At 37.6% G+C, this 22,216-nt stretch overlaps 1 protein-coding gene across 1 annotated transcript in view; it reads right to left on the bottom strand.

The window, feature by feature from the left end:
- LOC114250389 (Fanconi anemia group J protein homolog) overlaps positions 1 to 22,216 on the bottom strand; it is a 94,782-nt gene that overhangs the window by 38,287 nt on the left and 34,279 nt on the right. Inside the window, 1 exon segment of the mRNA XM_089733880.1 lies at positions 5,557 to 5,700. Within this exon segment, the coding sequence (XP_089590006.1) occupies positions 5,557 to 5,700 (144 nt within the window).

Genomic DNA, 22,216 nt, shown 5'->3' with positions numbered 1-22,216 from the left:
CATGTTCAATAACAGGCACTGGGTATTCCAACAAGATTCGGCGCCAGCTCATAGAGCGAAGAGCACGCAAGACTGGCTGGCGGCGCGTGAAATCGACTTCATCCGGTACGAAGACTGGCCCTCCTCCAGTCCAGATTTGAATCCGTTAGATTACAAGATATGGCAACACTTGAAGGAAAAGGCGTGCTCAAAGCCTCATCCCGATTTGGAGTCACCCAAGACATCCTTGATTAAGGCAGCCGCCGATATTGACATGGACCTCGTTCGTGCTGCGATAGATGACTGGCCGCGCAGATTGAAGGCCTGTATTCAAAATCACGGAGGTCATTTTGAATAAACTTTAGTATCATAAGAATCTATGTTTTGTTAAGTTCATTTTGGTATATGAATGGTTACATAATGAATAAACTTGTTTCAATTATTTTACATTAAACATGTGACAGAATTTATGACCTGACTAGGTATATACAATATAGAAGATAAGTGTGGGAAATTTCATAATCCTCCGTCCGCGCAATTTTCGTCAAAAAGGGATACAAAGTTTTTCCTTCACGTATTAATATATAGAATATAGAAGATAGACGCAAACAAGTTGTGAGTTTGGTCACCGTAGTATTCACCCGACGGGCTGGGTCGATTTGTCGGTGGGGTGGGGGATCGCACCTTTTGTTTAGGACACCCCCGGTCCCCCTCCGTTCATTTACTCATGCTACTCTCAATGTTGTTTGCAAACGGTTTAGGTGCCTAAATGTACAGGGAAATGTCACGATTTCACTCTTTTTTTTCTTGTTTACTTTCGTAGCTTGCACCGCAGACAGTTTGCAACGAAACTTACTCATCTAGTATGATGTACAACAATTGCTTTTTATTAGTTTAAAAGTACAGAATTTATTTGAACAATTTTTTTATTAATCAATTTGATAATTATTGTTAGTTCGCACTAATCATGTATGTCATTAAATGAGGAGACGTTGTTTGGAGATTATGAATTTGATTATCTACTGCGTTGTCTGTGCTTAGCGTTAATTCTAATTTTAACAAAGTTCCTAATCATGCCGCTGATGGTAGGCCAGAACTGTGTTGTATATGAATTGGTTGTTAGATATTTCTGCCGTGAAGCAGTAATGCGTTTCGGTTTGAAGGGTGGGGCAGTCGCTGTAGCTATACTTGAGACCTTAGAACTTATACCTCAAAGTGGGTGGCGCATTTACGTCGTAGATGTCTATGGGCTCCAGTAACCACTTAGCACCAGGTGGGCTGTGAGCTCGTCCATCGACCTACGCTATAAAAAAAAAACGGTCTTCTATATCTGTCGCTAGGACTTAAAGATTGAGGAATAAGTTATATTTAACGCTACCATCTCGTTTTGAAGTATCGTAGAATATGTTATTATTAATCCTACATAAAACCATTATTGATATTAGTTTTCATTGGTATTTTCATTGAGTTTCAAAGATCAAGAATGAGTCTGTTGTTTATGTGAGCAAGTAGAAATTACGACAGCGAATGATGTTCACGCCGATGACAGTGTGGTGTGGTTTTTTTATCGTTTACTGACAATGATAATATATCTGCCTATTAACATTATTCCAATACATCTTAGACTTAGTGCTTTCGTTACAAATTTTGCAACGGCTCTCATTTCTTCTGATAAGATTGGTCATTGGGCATCTCAGAGGGAGGTTCCATAGATTTTTGTACTAGTAAGTGCTCTTAGGAATTGTTTAAGATTCCGTAATATCAATTTAATTTGCGCTACATCGGGTAGCGTTTTAAAGAAATGGATCCAACTTTCTGTTTCGTATGTTGGCGTGGCGTTATCACATGTCCATATTAAAGAAAGGTTTGAAAAATCTTCCACGGGTGGGTTCAGATTAGAAGGGTTTTTGGCATTGCTTATGTCGATGAATGACGGATTAAACTCAGTTCAGCAATAGTCGCCAACCTTCGATACAAGATTTGTATACGCAATTGTCAAAGTCTCACTTTAATGCACACGTTTTACTGGAGGTAGGACCTCTTGTGAGTCCGTGCGGGTAGGTACCACCACCCTGCCTATTTCTGCCGTGAAGCAGTAATGCGTTTCGGTTTGAAGGGTGGGGCAGCCGTTGTAACTATACTTGAGACCTTATAAATTATATCTCAAGGTGGGTGGCGCATTTACGTCGTAGATGTCTATGGGCTCCAGTAACCACTTAGCACCAGGTGGGCTGTGAGCTCGTCACCCAACTAAGCAATAAAAAAAAAAACACACACACACACACGTAAATCTCACAAAGAATGTGTTTGTTTGTAAACATGAACACGTCGCGTGTCAAACTCCGCCTACAGTTAACACGAAAGGTGTCGATTGGCTCGTCCCTGAAGCCTTCTCCTTGTAAAACTAGCGGGCACGCCTCGTCACGGCAACCAGGCAAAGCCGTGGCAATCAAGAAAAACCTAAATTTTTATACTTTAGAAATTAACGAATCATTATTCTCGACATTAAAGGTACGACACTACATTATTATTGATATCTTAGTGATCGTTTTTGGGATTCGTTTAATTATTATTTGATAAGATTATCGATACTTATAATATTATAAAGAGAAAATATTTGTTTGTTTGCATTGAATAGGCTCCTAAACTACTGAACCGAAATGAAAAATTGTTTCACTGTTTGGAAGCTACACTATTCTCGAGTGACAAAGGCTATAATTTTTTTTTTAAAAATTAGTGATCCTTACCAAATCTCAAATAATGTAACCAAGATGTAAAAAAAATTACATAAAATATTCTTTACATCACGTGCCTTGCGAAAACTGTTGATGATAGAATAAAATAATACACTACGACTTTGTAGAACTATAGTACCATATTACTAATAGACTATTATTTACAAAAAGTGACGCGACTATTATAGTTATGCTGCAATAAGTGTTATTTAAAAAAAAAGACGTCATATATCGTTGAAATTTTTGTTAAAGACCCGAGCGGAGTCGGAGCGGGCCGCTTGGCGTTTATAATTTGAAAATAGAAAAACATAACCTACCTCCGAATCTAAATAAGGAATCTAAAGTCATTCACGTTGCTCTAAAAAATAAAAAAACCGTTTTTCACAGCATTTGGCAAGATCAGCGTTGGGATATAATATTTTGTTTTTTAAATTCTAAGACCGTCATTTCTTGAATAGCTAGCTTCACATGAGTATCCTATTACTGAATTAACATTTAATTGATAGCCAAGCTGCCATTGATTAGTTAACACTTTTACTAACATCGCTTGCTCTGTGTGTCATCTATTGAGAAGAATAATTTCCAAAAAAAAAACTAAAACAAAATCTAAAACAACACAAAAGCACCAATTTTTTTTTACGCAACGCAATAATCGAAAAAGGCTACCAACGAACAACAAAAAAAAAAACATATTATTACACGAAATCGAATTCCCTTTCCGTGCGATATAGCAATGGAGCAGATGCGCCACCAATAACAAAAGCTTAAACATTTGTATTATCAATAAATACTTCTAATTTTACACGGGAAGGCAAAGAGGCCGGGCAGACTGAGGATAATACTTAGAAGTGCGTTGATAGACAGTTCTGATAATTTAAATATGGTGAGGCATTGGACCGGCGAATACCCCGTGTAGAGATTGTGTTTCCGTATAGTTTTTTTTTTTTTTATATTGCTTAGATGGTTGGACGAGTTCACAGCCCACCTGGTGTTAAGTGGTTACTGGAGCCCATAGACATCTACAACGTAAATGCGCCACCCACCTTGAAATATCAGTTCTAAGGTCTCAGATTTTACAGTATAACGGCTGCCCCACCCTTCAAACCGAAACGCATTACTGCTTCACGGCAGAAATAGGCAGGGTGATGGTACCTACCCGCGTGGACTATTAAGAGGTCCTACCACCAGGACCATAGTTTTGTGAAAATTGCTTTTTTTTGCATATATGAGTACTGCCACTACCCACCTAGTGCTGCTTGGTTAGCGGAGCTCATAGACATCACGACGGGAATGTCACTACTCATCTCGAGACATGAGGTCGTAGTCTAATTGTTTTGTATTAATGACCCTTTAAATCCGAAAGCAAGACTGCTTCGCAACGGAAAAAGCTTGATAATGGTACCAGCCTTACAGTCAGTAATAACTGGAGTCTGTCTTTGTCATTTGCGTATTTGTGACTTTACACTTGTCGGCACATTTACTGGTGGTAGGATCTCTTGTGAGTCCACACGGGTAGGTACCACCACCCTGCCTATTTCTGCCGTGACGCAGTGATGCGTTTCGGTTTGAAGGGTGGGGCAGCCGTTGTAACTATACTGAGACCTTAGAACTCATATTTCAAGGTGGGTGGTCGCATTTACGTTGTAGATGTATATGGGTTCCAGTGACCACTTAACACCAGGTGGGCTGTGAGCTCGTCCACCCATCAAGCAATAAAAAAAAATCGAAAATATTTTTGCTATAGGTAGTAAGTAATATGTAGTAGGTACCTATCGAATATTTGACTTGCGCTGTATATATTTGTAGCACGAATCGTTTCAATAAATGAGTTTATGAGTGACAATGTGAACCCATCATCCGTGTTCGGATATGAGGTTCGACCTCATGTCTCAAGGTGGGTAAAAGTTAAGAAGTTACTGGAGCGCATAAGTATCACTATATCACCCAATTTCAGACACGAGATTGAGGTTTGTTTGAACCTTCAAATCAGCGCTGATATTGATCGTTCTCAAAGAGTCGGTGGAGAAAGAGACAAAGAGAGAGATATATTCTTTTTTCGCTACGAATTGCCGAGTCAAGGATAGAAGTCACCTAGTCGCGCTGGTGATTCGGTTGATTCTACCGATGGCGCCCCGTGGTCGGTGGCGAAGCTACTGACTTTCTATTATCCATGCTTTTTCCAAGTTACGTTTCGGTGACGATCTCACATTTGGGTAGGAAAAGGATGATAATAAGGTTGATTAATGGGTTTCACTATCCTCCGCGACCAGCACACAGCCACGTCACATGGCGGGATAAAGCTTACGCCTCTTAAAGATAAGCAGATAAAGCTGTGGCTTTATCCTGTGACAACTCTTGTCGTACACCTTGCGGTCAAAATATAGACAGCATTGTATACAATGACTATGCAACTATGATACCAAATTTGTTACAGTTAGCACAGACACGATGCCAGTAATAATCCTTCCGAGTTCACCATGACCTGTTTTAGTAAATTAAATAAAAATATAAGGGTGAATGGATGTGTTTTACTGGTGGTAGGACCTCTTGTGAGTCCGCGCGGGTAGGTACTACCACCCTGCCTATTTCTGCCGTGTAGTAATGCGTTTCGGTTTGAAGGGTGGGGCAGCCGTCGTAACTATACTTGAGGCCTTAGAACTTATATCTCAAGGTGTGTGACGCATTTACGTCGTATATGTGGACGATGTACACCGGATGGGCTGTGAGCTCGTCCACTCATCTAAGCAATAAAAACAAGTGACCCGACAGGGATATAAGTTGCAAAAATGTGATAATAGACTGTTGAATTGAAATTGAAATTGTTGAATTTGTTTAAGATTACCGTATTCGGGCTTGGCGAAGGACACTTCGGAGGTGAAAGGATTGTCAACGTGTTTTCGGTTGTTTGCGTTGCTTGCCGAGTCATCCATCTTGTTCTCGAGAATCTCTTCAAAACAACTCTCCATTTGTATTTTGTTTATACGTTCTGAAACAGAGGAAATCATTCAACGACATGTTAAAATCTACGTTAGCCGTAACATCATAGTTTGCAACAAATTGATATAAGAAGTAATGGTGAATTTGTAGTTTGTTAATTTGAAGATTTTTTTTTTAATAGGTGCATTATTGTAAATCTATACTAACTAGAGGTCCCGCAGTAGTCGAAATTCGACTATAACTAATTGGAATTGTAAGTTTGTACACTATTATGATTGTATTTTATACTTCTATAATCACAAATTTCGCCAAGGCTACACTATAAAAAATATTAACAAAGACAAACAATATTTAATCTATTCTCAATTTGACCACAGACGTCAAGAACAAAAGTTTGACAATAAATAGTATGCATGCGTGTGTGCGTCAAATACATGGTATGTAGTTGTGTAATGTTTTCTTTATTGATTTAATGTATCTTTTATGCATTATTTAAAAAAAATATTAGCATTGTGCACTTCTTCTCTATATTCTTTATAAGTGTGGAAAATTTCATACTCCTCCGTCCGCGCAATTTTCGTAAAAAGGGATACAAAGTTTTTGCTTCACGTATTAATATATAGATATATAAATCTACAGTGGATTTTACGGATGTTCCATTATAACTACTGAACCGTGCATCCGATTGACTTGAAACTTGGTATCCATGTAGAAAATACATGTACTTAATGGATAGGCTAATATTTATATGAGTGTTGGACTCCTTAATAATAATGACAATAAATAATAATGTTAATTTTAAATGCCCAGCGAAGCGGGCGAGTACGGCTAGTCGAATTACAAAGTTAAGAGCTTGTGTTGTGATTATTGTCAATTTTATTTTTAATAACCTTCGATCAATAGTACTATTATTGATCGAAGTTAATAACGATTGAAGGACAACAGGAAGAGCAAGAGGAGCTTTAATAATACAAAAGCATTTTTAATCGATTTACGCTCTTTACTGTTTATAAAGAACTATGAAAACTATGCATTTATTACCCTATCTCGCAGCTTTCATATGTATATACTTATCGATTTATCGCAAGCTTTAGTTTCAAAAGTCAACCTGCGAGCCTGTTTTATAATTTAAATCTAAGTTCAATACGTTTACGGTCTATTTTGTGACGTTCAGGCACAGGAGTATAGGATTTGTCGGTTCGGCGGCGTTGTGTAAAAATGCCGTCTTGTCGCAGGCACGCTGCCCATCCCCGGGCGACATTTTTACACGAGGGGGAAGTGGGGAGGCCGGGCCACCCGCGGACGCTCCCGTCATTTCGTTGTCATCCAGGGGCTCCTTTTTGCGCGTTCACGGCTCGAGCGTTGGCGTCGACAATGCTGTTCAGTATTTTTATTCTTTTCCGAGAAGAAAATACGACGTAAAAAATATACACGAAGAGAAAATCACGAACAATGCAGCCCTTCGGCGAGATTACCGCCATCAGGAAATGAACGTTTCGTTGGATAAGTCCGGCGGAATGTTTTATTTGTTACATAGGTCTTGTCATTCCCCTATTATTCGGAACAACGACAATATATAAAGTAGCCGAACACAACAGCGCATTCACTTTTATATTGATTAATTACAACCTACAATTTTCCTAATGTTTTTTCAACGTTATTGCCATCTTAGAGATGACTTGTGATAGTTCTTTTGTAACAATACACATTACGATTCACATCTTCACGTTTTTTCGTAAGTTGGTTTTAGCTCTGCTTCAATTTTTTAATTTTTTTTTTGACCAGTACTTTTTGCCAGTTTCTATAATAAAATTTGTCATTTACTTCCACGGAACTAACTGAGTAATTTGTTTATGATTCATTACGAAGCAAAAACAGTAAATAGCTATAGATACATAAGATACTAGAGCATTCCAGAAGCCTTCGATTTATCTCCAAAGTCCGAGATTTCGCTAAGTGATTTCGATATGGCGGCGTAACTCAAAGGCTGGTATTAAGTTAAAGCCTTCTGACTGAAATGTAAAGGCGTGCAAACCAAAGCCGCGGTGTAATACGATACTCATACAAATCGGGCGATACCATAAAGCTTTGTCTTACGCCGCTCATCGCCAGCAATCATTGTCAGCTAAATAAAATTAAACGAGAAATATCCTTTCGATAATCAAGATTGTTTTACGTTGTTTGAAAATTTCAATTTGGGAATTAAGAGAGATCTATTTTCGTTGAAGTCAAAATAGCTCGGTAGGCAACGGCTTGGTTCTGACCCTGGCATTATTGAAGTCAATGGGCGACGGTAGCCACTCACCATCAGGTGGGCCGTATGCTTGTATGCCTACAAGGGTAATAAAAAAAAAAGACATTTGTTAATAAAAAAAATTTACTTTTGTTATTGTCAGGTACATAAGGAAAAGAAGAAAAAAAAGAATGATACGTAGAATGCCACTAAACACAAATCTGAAAAAAAAAGTTTGACACGGAAACTTAAAAGAAAAACATAAGAATAGATGTATGTGTCAAAAAAGCGTGTTTTAAAAAAACAATATGCACCTACTAAACTTTACTAGCCGGTCATTTTTTATTATATTGAGAAGGTACGAATAGGAATGATCGAATAAGAAACTATTATAGCAACTTTTGAAACAGTCCAAATTACCTAATGTACCAAAGATAGCTAAGCTATAGATCCTTTAAGTTTCATAGGCACAAGGAAGCTTATTTATTACTGACTAGCGACCCGCCCTCGCTTCGCTTCGGAAACATTAAAACACACATGAAACCAAAAAAATAAAATATATTTTTTTTTTAAAAAGTAGCCTATGTTCATCAGGGACAATGTCGGCTTCTAATGGAAAAAGAATTTTTCAAATCGGTCCAGTAGTTTCGGAGCCTATTCGAAACAAACAAACAAACAAATCTTTCCTCTTTATAATATTAGTATAGATGATTTATATGTCATCTTAGACTTCGTGCTTTCGTTACAAATTTTGCAACGGCTCTCATTTTTTCTGATAAGATTGGTCATTGGGCATCTCAGAGGGAGGCTCTGTAGATTTTTTTTTAGCAGTAATTGATCTTAGGACTTGTTTAAGGTTCCGTAATATCCATTTAATTTTCGCTACAGCGGGTAGCGTTATGTGTATGTTTCTAGATCAAAAGGTCTTGAGGTTGTGTCCCAAAGTCGTATAAACAGATCTGTAATAAATAATCTGATTTATGGCGAAATCACGATAATCCGTAACTGGATCTACTTTATACGAACATAAACTACCCGTTTAATGACGTCCAAGGTGACTTCGAATTGTCGGGCCCACTATAAAACATTTCCCGACTTTTACGCAAAACATCATAAAATACAGAATGACGTGGTTTTTTTAAATGGTTCTTTTTTCGAATCCTCAGTTTCCGTGACAGAAGCGAGTTATCGGAAAACGATCGGCTTGTCGTGTCGACCGCGATACCAACCCTTTATCAAGATGGAGAGCATTAGGGACATCGCGGTGCCTTGCGCGAGTCATTACCACAAAAATTATTCAATTATTCATCGCGACAATAAAATCTATAGCTGATTAAAAACGAGTTTTCTTTTCGGTTTTATTTTTGAGATTAGGTTGGTAGCATGGTAACATATTATTGAACAGAGTTCATGAACGTACAAAAGTTGTTTGCGTTTGCAAAAATATTGGCGTCACGAATACATAATTATAATCGAGAATGGAACGTCGTAGTTCAAAGCTAAAAGGTTGTTGACACGATATTATTATGTTTTGAGCACGATTCCGGAATTCGATTGGCGGAAATCCGCAGATAATATTTTCTTCTTCTTGAAGTGAGTATTCAAAGAACATACATATTATTATATTCAAAATGAACAATTTTATTTTGAGCATTGCAGTTCGAAAAAAAAAAGTTTTTTTAAGCAAGTATATACGCATGTAGGTAAGTTTTTACATTAATATCCTTAATTCACGACAAAGATTTTTTTTAGACGGATTTGTAACAATAATTAATCTTTGTCGGCTAATGATACGTTTAAAATTAGTACCTATTAAAAACATTACATTCCATTTGTATAAAAGGGGAAAGATGTATAATATTATGTTAATTTTTGGTAATAAAATAAAATTTGAAATAAGAATAAAAGAATAATTTTCTTAATACTAGGGTTGGATGTAGGTATTGTAAGCTCGCATTGTGGTACCTACTAGGTATCAAAATAGCACCTATTTTTCCACAAACTAGTAAGGTTTCAAAGGTGAAAAACAATCACACGAAACAATTGAGACTTCGATCTTATGTTTTAAGGAGAATATAGCTATTCTATTTGAGATGTCTATGGGCTTCTGTAAGCAGTTACCAACATGCGGCCTGTGCCTACAATAAAAATAAAGAAGACTTCCTGTAAATCGTAGGAATATCCGCGTAATACACAATTATGTCGCTTCAAAGAGAGAAATTGATAACCGATAATTTGAGAACAATCATCACATCAGAACAAAAGGCCACCTCCCGATATCGAATCCGGTACAAAGGTAAGGAAATAGTCAGTTTCAGTACTACAAAAGGAATAATATTAGGCAACCACAATGGCGCTTTGGGGCCGGGCGAGCTGAATAAAAAACGGATGTGTCAATAATTAACTGTGTGATTCGGGGGCTCGTCGCCGGCGGCCATCGATCCTGTGCTTTATCGAGCCGGTTTATTAAAAAAAAAAAAAACATAACGAACATGTATTGTGTGCGGACAAAGGGGCGAAAATCTCGCTGCGAGCTACGGCTTCGCCCAACCGGTTTGTTTTTGTTGGGCGCAGCACTAGGGGTGAAAAATATTACACCCGCGGGCTTATGTGTGAATTGGCCATGTGTTGCGCGAACATAAGCGCACAGATAGTTATCGGGCTCTGCGCCTATCTTGATTTATATTGCATCATTGATTTGCAAACGAATGAAGGGATAGCACGTGTACAATACATTTCAAAATTTAATATGAAATTCGTTATGAAATTGAACAAACTGTACGAAATCAAATAAATACGGAGCATTAACGTTACTGAAATACATATTATAATATATACTAGCTTTGCCCGCGATTTCGTCAGCGTGGAATAGTTACTTTGGCATAACGCTAAATTTTACCTTCGACTTCATTTACGTAGAAAGAAAATTAACCCCGATTTTGAAACATTCTTTATTGGTGCTCCGTTTGTATTGGTCTTAGCGTGATGTTACATAACCTATAGCCTTCCTCAATAAATGGGCTATCTAACACTGAAATAATTTTTCAAATCAGACCAGTAGTTTTTGATATTAGCGCGTTCAAACAAACAAACTCTTCAGCTTTATAATATTACTAGGTGACCCGGCGAACTTTGTTCCGCCTTAGAGGCAATAGGTATCTAAATGAGCAGACTTTAGATTTTATCAAGGTCAATTTTTTTTCAGTTAACCACAGCCAACATTACGTTTAGGTGTCAGTTGCATTTTGTTATTCCATATCAGTTGCGTTTTGTTATACCACGTTTTATGTCAGGTCCCACGGGAACGTGATAAAAAGTATCCTATGTCCTTCTCTTGGTTCTAAGCTATCTCCTCACCAATTTTCTGCCAAATCAGTTCAGCCGTTCTTGAGTTATAAATAGTGTAACTAACACGACTTTCTTTTATATATACATATATAGATAAATATATATATTTTTAAATACTTGTTTTATCATAGCATATTAAAACTAAACAGGTAGTATTTTGGATTTTGCATAGCTTGATGGATATTCCGCGGCGACGATGGCAATTATAATTCTACAAATTTCAGTTTAGGGTCGCTCAAAATACGGAGTTGTGAAACGTTGATTTAATCGAAACTCAATCGCACCAAATCCGCACCGATACGGGGGGCGCACGCACCATTTGAACCCCCGGGGATCAGGAAATTCATCTCGCTAATCCACCGAGCCGCCGTGAATAGTAAAAGCGATGGGTCTATTCATTGCGGAGGGTGCTAGGGGAGGCGGGGGCGGGCGGCTCAGCAAGCGCTAAAATTTAATAAAGCAGGGCCTTGTCGGCTTCGGACAGCCCTTACGATTAATTACGCACAAGAGGCTAGTAATGATACCTACGTAAATGGGAGGGTAGACGGACTGCCGCATCTCTTATTCATGAAGGATCTATATCATCATTTAATATTTTGCGAGCGAGTTCTGGTTTATTTATGATGTAGGTACATACTTGTGCACAGATCTTTAGCTTTTATTTATGTAGATGAAAGTGTGAATTTGTTTTTTATTTATTTTTTTATTGGAAGCGGATTTCTAATTTAAGACATCAAAATCGTAATAGTTATAGTAGTTAGAGTATGAAGAACGCATAAAGATATCCTATCACCAGTAATTACGCAAATTATAATTTTGCGGGTTTGATTTTTATTACACGATGTTATTCCTTCACCGTCGAAATCAATCATCAACATTTGTTGAGTACGTAATTCATTAGAGAAATTGGTACCCGCCTGAGATTCGAACACCGGTGCATCGCTCAACACGAATGCACCGGACGTGTTATCCTTTAGGCCACGACGACTTAACGTCGGATGGTCTGCAAGGTATTCCGTCCATCTGAGTGGCCCAGTAAGACGCACATATATTTAAAAAAATCAGTTCCGAACAACCGTTGTTTATTTGGAAAAAAATATTTAAGCGCGCCAACATTTCCACCGTAGACTTTCCCACTTAACTCCTCATACAATATATGCGAATCAATTGACAAGTATATATAAAAGACGGCAGAGGCACTCGACTCCGGTCGTGTAGTACCTCGTTCGCGTCATTTTACTTCGTTCGACTTATGTACAGGAACATAAATGAAAGGGGTTGATGGATGTTTTTTTGCATACGCATTTGAATGACGTCATTTCACGTATATTACGTAGGCACTTTAGTTAGTGAAGTTTTTCTACAAGGTGGGTTGTCAAGTTTTTATGAGAATGTTCGTTATTTATTTTGTTCAGGGTTTTATGTTGCTTGCAATGCTTAGGTATAATTTTGGAAGATAGATTAGAGCCCCTACCTCTGATCTTACGGAATTGAATTTTCACACTTTAGGTGAGTTTCAGGGATAATGAATTTTTACGATAAGCATAGCCTATATCGACACCCTGGAACTCTTCTGCGGTGAACAACACCGTCATGAAAACTCTTCTCTAAATTTTATTCTGATAGGCGGTTTTATGTTTCACTAGCGACCCGCCCTCGCTTCGCTTCGGAAACATTAAATTTTATTATTGATAGGCGAGTCCCGCCATGTTGCGCGCGGTACGACAATAACTGCGGTAGTCTAAAAAAAGTAGCATAAGTTACTCCTTATATCATCAGATACCTATTAGTGAAAGTCTCATCAAAATCGGACCAGCCGTTCCAGAGATTAGGCGGAACAAACAAACAGACAGACAGACAGACAATAATTGTAAAAAATGCTATTTTGGTGTATGTACAGTATCTATATTCATATGAATATTTACTACATGCATATGCATGTAGTAAAAAGCGGTTATTTCAATATTACAAACAGACACTCTAATTTTATTTATATGTATAGATAATGACATGGTTCAATCCTGACTGGGGAAGTCCTTAAAGGTTAACGGAACATAAAGTGTCACCATTTAAAGCTTTGAGATGATTTTTTATCAGTATATGTTACATTTTAAACAAGTAATACATACCTATATGATTTCCTCTTTATGCATTATTTCTATATTACTCAATACGAATGATTCTAGATTTATTACAAAATTGCAATCGAGTTCCACTAGTATTATGCTGTTGCACAGAATTTATCAACTAACTCTGAGCTTTAGAATAACTAAGACCACGATTCGATAAAAACACGAGTCTCCGAGAAAGTAAATTTTAGAGTACATCCAAATGAATTCCAGTTTAATTTTCTTGAGAGCAAATCTAAAACACCCTATTTTGTTAGGGTTCTTCTAAACTGGTTTAAAATATAATATAATAATGTATATACCTAGTCAGGTCATAAGTATTATCACACAGTAAAAACTTTTCTTTTAGAATGCTGGCCACAAAAAAGTTTATTGAATTCGAATTTCGAATTGTTCATGAAAATAAAAATGTATACTTTTAGAATTTTACTCATTTTTAAATATGGAGTGGACGCTTAAAGAAGACCGTGTTGCAGTTATTGCGTTGCATCGTTGCGGTTACGCGCCAATTCAAATTTTTAACATACTGAAAAATTTGAATATAACCAAAAGATTCGTTTATCGTACCATCAAACGATACAATGAAGACTCTAGTGTAGATGAGAGGTCAAGAAGTGGTCGCCCTCGGTCTGTTAGGACTCCAGCAGTGATAAAAGCTGTGAAGGCGCGAATTCAAAGAAATCCCAAACGTAAGCAGAAACTGTTGGCCCTTCAGATAGGGTTAAGCAGAACCACAGTGAAAAGGGTGTTAAATAAAGGCTTAGGGCTTCGGGCATATCGAAGAAAAACAGGACATCGTTTGAATGCTCGTCTAATGGACCTGAGACTGAAGAGATGCCGCGCTTTGTTGAAGCGGTACGCGGGAAAAAAATATCGGGAAATTCTTTTTTCGGATGAAAAAATTTTTACCGTAGAAGAGAGCTACAACAAACAAAATGATAAGGTGTACGCACACAGTAGTGAAGAAGCGAGCAACCGTATTCCGCGTGTCCAACGAGGTCATTTTCCATCCTCGCTCATGGTATGGTTGGGAGTTTCTTATTGGGGCTTAACAGAGGTACATTTTTGTGAGAAAGGTGTAAAAACGAATGCAGTTGTGTATCAAAATACAGTCCTGACGAACCTTGTGGAACCTGTTTCTCATACCATGTTCAATAACAGACACTGGGTATTCCAACAAGATTCGGCGCCAGCTCATAGAGCGAAGAGCACACAAGACTGGCTGGCGGCGCGTGAAATCGACTTCATCCGGCACGAAGACTGGCCCTCCTCCAGTCCAGATTTTAATCCGTTAGATTACAAGATATGGCAACACTTGGAGGAAAAGGCGTGCTCAAAGCTTCATTCCAATTTGGAGTCACTCAAGACATCCTTGATTAAGGCAGCCGCCGATATTGACATGGATCTCGTTCGTGCTGCGATAGACGACTGGCCGCGCAGATTGAAGGCCTGTATTCAAAATCACGGAGGTCATTATGAATAAACTTTAGTGTCATAAGAATCTATGTTTTGTTAAGTTCATTTTGGTATATGAATGGTTACATAATGAATAAACTTGTTTCAATTATTTTACATTAAACATGTGACAGAATTTATGACCTGACTAGGTAGAATATTAAAAAAAAATTGTAACAATCTTTTTAAAGGCACATTGTTGAATATTAGAATAAACAAGTGTTTACAGGCAATTGGTGTTTTGGACGAACGGGACAATTTAAACCGAACTAGCTTTCAATTCATACGTTCTGTCATCAGCCTTATGAATTACCTAAGCATTGTTTTAATTAGATATCATGATTATGTAATCGTTTTTAGTCATATTTACATTTTTTTTAGTTGAACCACATGGTTATATGATTACGTGATCTAATTTAGGATATGACATTTTGCCACGTACCATCCGGCTATGGAATGTGCTCCCCTCCACGGTGTTTCCTGAGCGCTATGACATGTCCTTCTTTAAAAGAGGCTTGTGGAGAGTATCAAGCGGTAGGCAGCGGCTTGGCTCCGCCCCTGACATTGCTGAAGTCCATGGGCGACGGTAACCACTCACCATCAGGCGGGCCGTATGCTCGTCTGCCTACAAGGGCAATAAAAAAAAAATTACAACAGCATGTTTTTTTTTTTTTTTGATAAATCTATTTTATATTCATGTTGGATTTTCAACGTTAAATAAGGGAATAAACGAGTAATTTCATAATAAAACTTTCTGTGTTAAAGTGAAACAAAACTAAACACGCTATGATTTTCATTATGGAAAATGCACTCGGTAAAGTACCTACTACATAAAATGCTGGTGCACAGTAGACTCTGTTGGAAATGTCACTTCGTCCAATTTCCGGAACTTGCTATAAACAAAACAAGTCGAGAATACTAAAGTCAAGCCCAGAGGCAATATTTAGGGTTTTCATGTAACTATTTTTCTTATTTATTTTAGAAGTATACGCAAATATAATATAATATTGATGGAGCTATTAAGACGCGACTACTTTACCAACAGGGTAACGTCTTATACCTCTATGGCTTGAAACTGCAAATGTTGATTAATTTACATAATTCTAACATTAAATTTAAAATGATGTATGTATTATTTGTATTAGATTTTACAAAATATACGTAGGGGTCGAAGTGTTTGGTATAAAACGAAATACCATACAAAAAGCAAATGCAAAAATTAAGAACGGCATACCTATAAACAAATCAGTTTTTAAATATGTTTTATGTATACGAGTAAGAAGAAAAATAAACTCGCATATTGCCCTCAGTTTTATTCTGAATTTCGAGACACTATGTATTTTGTCTCTGTAGCGTATCATTAATTCTGTTATCTATTTTTCTGTTCTAACGGAACAGATAAATATGCTGTTATAGTAACACCTAATGAATAATTGTAATTTACATGGTAGCCCGCTCGAAATATTATGTCTGCCGCGTAGATAGCTCATAGTTCTCCAAACAGCTGGTGTTCAGATGAACCATGAGCCCTTCTACACCTAGAAGATGATAGGTTAAGACGTCACTAAGGCGCTGGAATATCTGGTAGATTCTGGGACAAACTCTTCTTCGTCGCTTTCTTCATTACTGAAGGTCGTGTCCCTGAAACTTGACCGTGGCCTGTCTCGTGAGCTATTTTCACCTCGTCCGGTCCTCAGCTTCTAGAATGGCGGTTGCTACTGGCAGCCCAGTTAGGGCGGTTATTTGATCACACCAGCGGCTAGGTAATCGGCCGCGGGGTCTCTTTCCTTCTACTTTGCCCGTAACAATCACTCTGTCCAAGTTATCTGACTGTCGGCGGGCAATGTGACCGAAGTAGCTGAGGATCCTCTGGTAACATATTGCTGAGAGCCTGACTCGGATGCGAAGCTGATCCAGAATAGATTTATTTGTTTGTGGGACAAACAAAAGACGGCAAAGTTAGGCAGTCCAAGCGCTTCGTAACAGGAATCGACATGGTTACTTCAGTGTGCCACGTAGGGTGACCTGCCCGACGTGTTAACACTAATCATATCAACACTTACTGGTACCTTTTGCTACCATAACGGGTAGATAGCGGTATACAAGTATTACTCAAAAAAACAAAAAAAAGTATAATAATGTAGATTAATTGGCAAGAAAAAGTCATGAAGTCAAATTTGCAAAATCAATAAGATGATACGTGCATTTTCAATGCAAAGTACAAAATGGGTCATTTGACCCGTTATGGTATGTTTAGTGTTAAATAATATTTACATAAGGTACATTAAAAATACCAACTGAAAACTGAATCGTTCAATTAAATACAAGGTTGGCAGCCCTGTTTCGTCGTATCGTCGCCGTAATTGGTGCTCAAGTGGCAATTAGCGACCACTCGGCTCTGTCGCTCCAGCGTCGCTTCTGTACGCAGCCACGGCCTTGTTCGACGATGCTCTAGTGTTTTAAATGTAGTTTTAAAAACTCAGTACACGCTGACTTTTAACTAGAGGTCAATTGAAATGAAAATTAGAAAAAAACTTTTACTGGTGGTAGGACCTCTTGTGATTTCGCGCGGGTGGTTACCACCACCCTGCCTATTTCTGCCGTGAAGCAGTAATGCGTTTCGGTTTGAAGGGTGGGGCAGCCGTTGTAACTATACGTGAAAACTTAGAACTTATATCTCAAGGTGGGTTGCGCATTTACGTTGCGGATTTCTATGGGCTCCAGTAACCACTTAACACCAGGTGGGCTGTGAGCTCGTCCACCCATCTAAGCAATAAAACAAAATATTTTGTTGATTTTTTGTACTTATTTTCAAATTGTCAGAAAAAGATCTGAGACTCCAGTCAATACATGGTTTTGTTTCATCCAAGTAGCCAAAATAAGATAGTACTCTGATATAAGATTAACGTTAGGCAGCGGCTTGGCTCTGTCCCTGGTATTGCTGACGTCTGAGCAACGACAACTACTCACCGTCAAATAAGACGAGCAGTAAGCTCATCTGCCTGCAAGGACAAATAAAAAAAGTTTGTCGGTTTTTTTGGATAGCTGCATTGCTTATTCGAAGTTAGAGTATGGGCGAACCGTTTGGCATTTTGGACTCAGCATATAGTTTGTTAATAAATGCAGTACAGTATGTATAGTTTAATATGAAAACTCGTGCCGAGAGGTACCTAAGGACTATTGTGCTAGTAGTGGCGATGGATCAATTTTTATGAACGGTAAATCAGTGGACTTATGCAATTCAGGCTGGTTTCCCCAGTTGTCTTGATTACAATTTACTTAATACCACCATTTTAAATGTTTCATTTTTTGAGATATCTTTACCATTATCATACAATACTAATGACCATGTAATGTGTCGTGGGCCCAATTCTGCCTGATTCATGAAGTAACCTTGTGTTTGATTCGCTCCGGTTCGATGATATAGCGTTGACCTGCTTTTTTCCGATATATTGTGTAAAAAAGGGGCGAAAATATATATTTAGTATATTCTTTCAATGGACAAAGAACGTTATTACTTTATGTTATTATTCTACCAAAAGTACAAGTATTTTTTTAATAATATGATTTAACCAGGTTTTTGATCTCACTAAGTTAAGTAATGACGTTCACCATGAGGTAAATTTATTCTCGGACCTGTCTACACTATTAAAAAGTACCTACTTTCGTTTTAATCATATTCATATCAAATCAACAAATATTTTTATGTGTCTTTGAGCAAACGACCTCTCAGAACTACTAGGTGTCATGTGAAAACGAAATCCAAAGGTCTTAATTGCAATCCATCACGAGACACTAGGTTGCGAAGTACAAAAACAATTTGGTAGTGGTTTAAAATAATTTTATTATTATTTTATTCCATGGACAGAACTAATAAATTGATGACATGCGAATTGATTGCGAGTCAATTGAACGCGTGCACGTTTAAATAGCATATAACCAACGTTCGCTTGCACAAAGCTCAATCGGAGGCAACAATAATCGAATTCCTAGTGGGGATTCACTGCCACGAGCCTTACATTAATTGCGAGAATTAATTCGTCCCTCTCGGATAAGGGACAGCGCTCATTGAAATTATTAGAACCTGTGCTTTATTAAAGACTAGCGACCCGCCCTCGCTTCGCTTCGGAAGCTTTAATTTATTATTGATTTCTCCACTATTTAAAGGATGTTATTATACATATAAACCTTCCTCTTCAATCACTTTATCTATTAAAAAAAAAACGCCTCAAAATCCGTTTCGTAATTTTAAAGATTTAAGCATACATAGGGACAGACAGATATAGGGACAGAGAAAGCGACTGTTTTATACTATGTAGTGATTTGGTGTCAACACCGATTTGTACCTAACGAATATACATTAAGGCATACCTTAACGTATATAATCCGTAGATTCCGTTTCTTACAATCTCTATATTTCCCCAATAATATTGTAAGGAATTAAAATTAATCTTTTTTTTTATGATTTAAGTAGGTATTGCTGGTGTCCCGGAGCGGAGGCCTTTCCAGTTTCACCAGGACAGGTGGGCGATCAAAGGCTCATCCGGAAAGAAAAATAAATCTATGGATGCCGTATCAACACAGGTTTTCAGTTCGAAAAGTCCCTCGAGGGGATGAGGATAATCCTGTTCTCACCATTTTACCATGGCACTGCCTGCCATCGAAGCAGAATTCATCCATATTTACTAGAATCGATTTAATTTAGTGCATTTTAATATTTCTTTCGTAACATCCGGCCTTGGTATGATCTGGTGGAGGAATCTACGTTGTTTCTTAAGTGCTATAACATGTTCTTTTTCAAACGTCGTTTATATACTTCAGCGATAGACAGCGGCTTGTTCCCCTGAGTGCTCACTATCAGGCAGTGGACCATGTGCTCGTGTCTACTAAGGACGCAAGTAAAAAGCGTAGAATATATCTTTATTTAAGCGTAGAATATATCTTTATTTAAGCGTAGAATATATCTTTATTTAAGCGTAGAATAAATCTTCATTTAAGCATTTTTTTTCCTTTGTTGTATCACTCTTGTCAGAGCGGTCGTGGTCGTCAACCAGCATCATTGCTGTGGGCAGATGTTATGTGCCGAGCAATCGCCACTCCTCCCGGTTTGTGGATAAATTATATATAGCAATAAAAGTCATATAATTAGATACAATCTCTACTATATACTTCATATAGTTACAATTTCATTTATAATCTTGCAGTAGGGTTTTTTTTTGTTTAGCTGCCAGTCAAACCTTAAGTCGTCTATCCCTCTGAGGGCGGAGGGTCTGATCGCAATCGATACAGATTCCCCGATGATGTTCACCACACTATGCTTACATATAAGTATGATATTAAAAAAGTTCTAAAGATATTTTAGTAGAATTAAAATTTACGATTTAATTAGTCATTTTTGGCCATCAGCTTAATTATATTGTAATTTTAATCTCCTTTAACATATGAATGTATTTTGTAAGGAATCATTTCTGTTTGTAGTAAATTGATTGAATTGTTATCTACTTTGACTAAATGGATCGAAATTTTATCTACTGCTCTTGTGTCCGATAAAGCGTACCTTACTTTACTCGAAATATCGCGATCCTAAACATTATGGTAACCGATATTTTTAAAAGTCACAGCAAAAATAAATATTTTTTGGACTATACGGCAGAGGTGGATAACAAGATATCTTTTTATACGCTAAAACAGAGCCATTCTTTTTAGCCCTTTTTTCTATTACTTTCACTTACTCTATGCAAAACGAAGTGTTTGATGAAAATTATTTTACTGAAATTACAGATTTATACAAATATTATGCCGCGTTACTATTTTACCGGTGTATAAACAATGTCGTAGTTAGTATTCGTGTATTATTCGTCAAAATATTTTGTCGAAAATTCAATCATTATATTTCGTATAACCGTGTACAGATACGTATCCCAGGGGAAAATTCTATTTTCGGACCATTGAATGTGTATCGATGCGATTTACATCCCATTCTGAGAATCGATTGTGAATTCTTTTGTTTAGCAGCGAATAATTAGCGGCTGACAATACGATGAGATTATTTTCACCTAATGATGAGCAAAATTATCGATATGACAAGACTGTGATTTCTAAAATGAGACCTTAGCGGTTGTTGTTTTTGGCTACTTACCCAATGTGATGACTGGAGTTGAAGAATTTTTTCGTCATCCTCATTCAACTAGCTATCGATAATGATTTTTTGAGTGATGGTACCAAGCTTTGTATCATAAGTGAAAGTGGATAGTCAGTATTTTGTTGCAGGTTTCTAGTGTATTTCAGACTATAAGTAGATTTACCTGAAATATCAGTTGAACATTTTTCCTATTGCGTCTTTTTTCCTTAGAATATATACTACGTTAACAATCTCCTTTCTTAGTTGAGTCTTGTTCATCTGATGTGTGGTCGACATCGCTTCCAGCGGTAAGGCCGCCCATTATGTTTTTTGTGTGTTTGTGTTTGTTTTGATTTGATATTGGTGTACAACAAAGCTTAAATGAATACTGAATATAATATAATATGTTGGATAATTTTCTTCAAATTTTGTTGTTGAAAACGCGTGCGTAAAATCTAGTTTATGACTGATGCGTATAGTATATGTCTTAGCTTGAGTGTGTAATAATAACACTAAGATTCCGCAGATAACTTTTTTTTTTTTTATTGCTTAGATGGGTGGACGAGCTCACAGCCCACCTGGTGTAAAGTGGTTACTGGAGCCCATGGACATCTACAACGTAAATGCGCCACCCACCTTGAATTGCCTTGCTGTGTAATGCGTGCCTCATATATTTTCTGTGGGATATTTTCTTGCATTAACAAAACCCGTACCCGCTAAATAATTGTTTTAACTTGAAGTCACTGTTACAGCTCGCGTGCTCAATTTTCTTATTGCCATAACGATTTACGATTTTCAAGAAAAAAGGAAAAAAAGGCGCAATTACGTTTAGTTTTTAATTCCAAGGAATTGAGAAACGACCAACTATATCGGATCAGTTTCGTCAGGTATCGCATTGCATATCCGTTTCACATACGAGCTATTGCGACGCTCAACGTGACACCGGGGGTGTTGCCCACACCCCTGTCACGTCTACATACACCCTAAGCAATATCCATTTACCGCCCATATTCTACACTGATATACAAAAATGACATTTAATCCAATGGTATAAAGGTTAGTGTTTTTTTTCTCCGATGGTACTGAATGTTTGTAATTGTGTATATAGAGGGCGCGCCCCTCGCTGTCGCAGAACAAATATGGCGGCGGCTAACGAGGTTTTTGCGCGCGGCTTTCGTGAGCGTTTTCGCGCCTAATTTGGATGTTTTGCTCAACGTTCGAATGATTCGGTTTATTTGACTTTTCGTGAGCGTACGTTATTTATAAATTTTGTATTTAA

Source organism: Bombyx mandarina, chromosome 16, assembly GCF_030267445.1.
Source record: "Bombyx mandarina strain Sakado chromosome 16, ASM3026744v2".
In the NCBI taxonomy this organism is placed as follows: Eukaryota; Metazoa; Arthropoda; class Insecta; order Lepidoptera; family Bombycidae; genus Bombyx; species Bombyx mandarina.
This window is presented reverse-complemented; position numbering and strand designations above follow the sequence as displayed.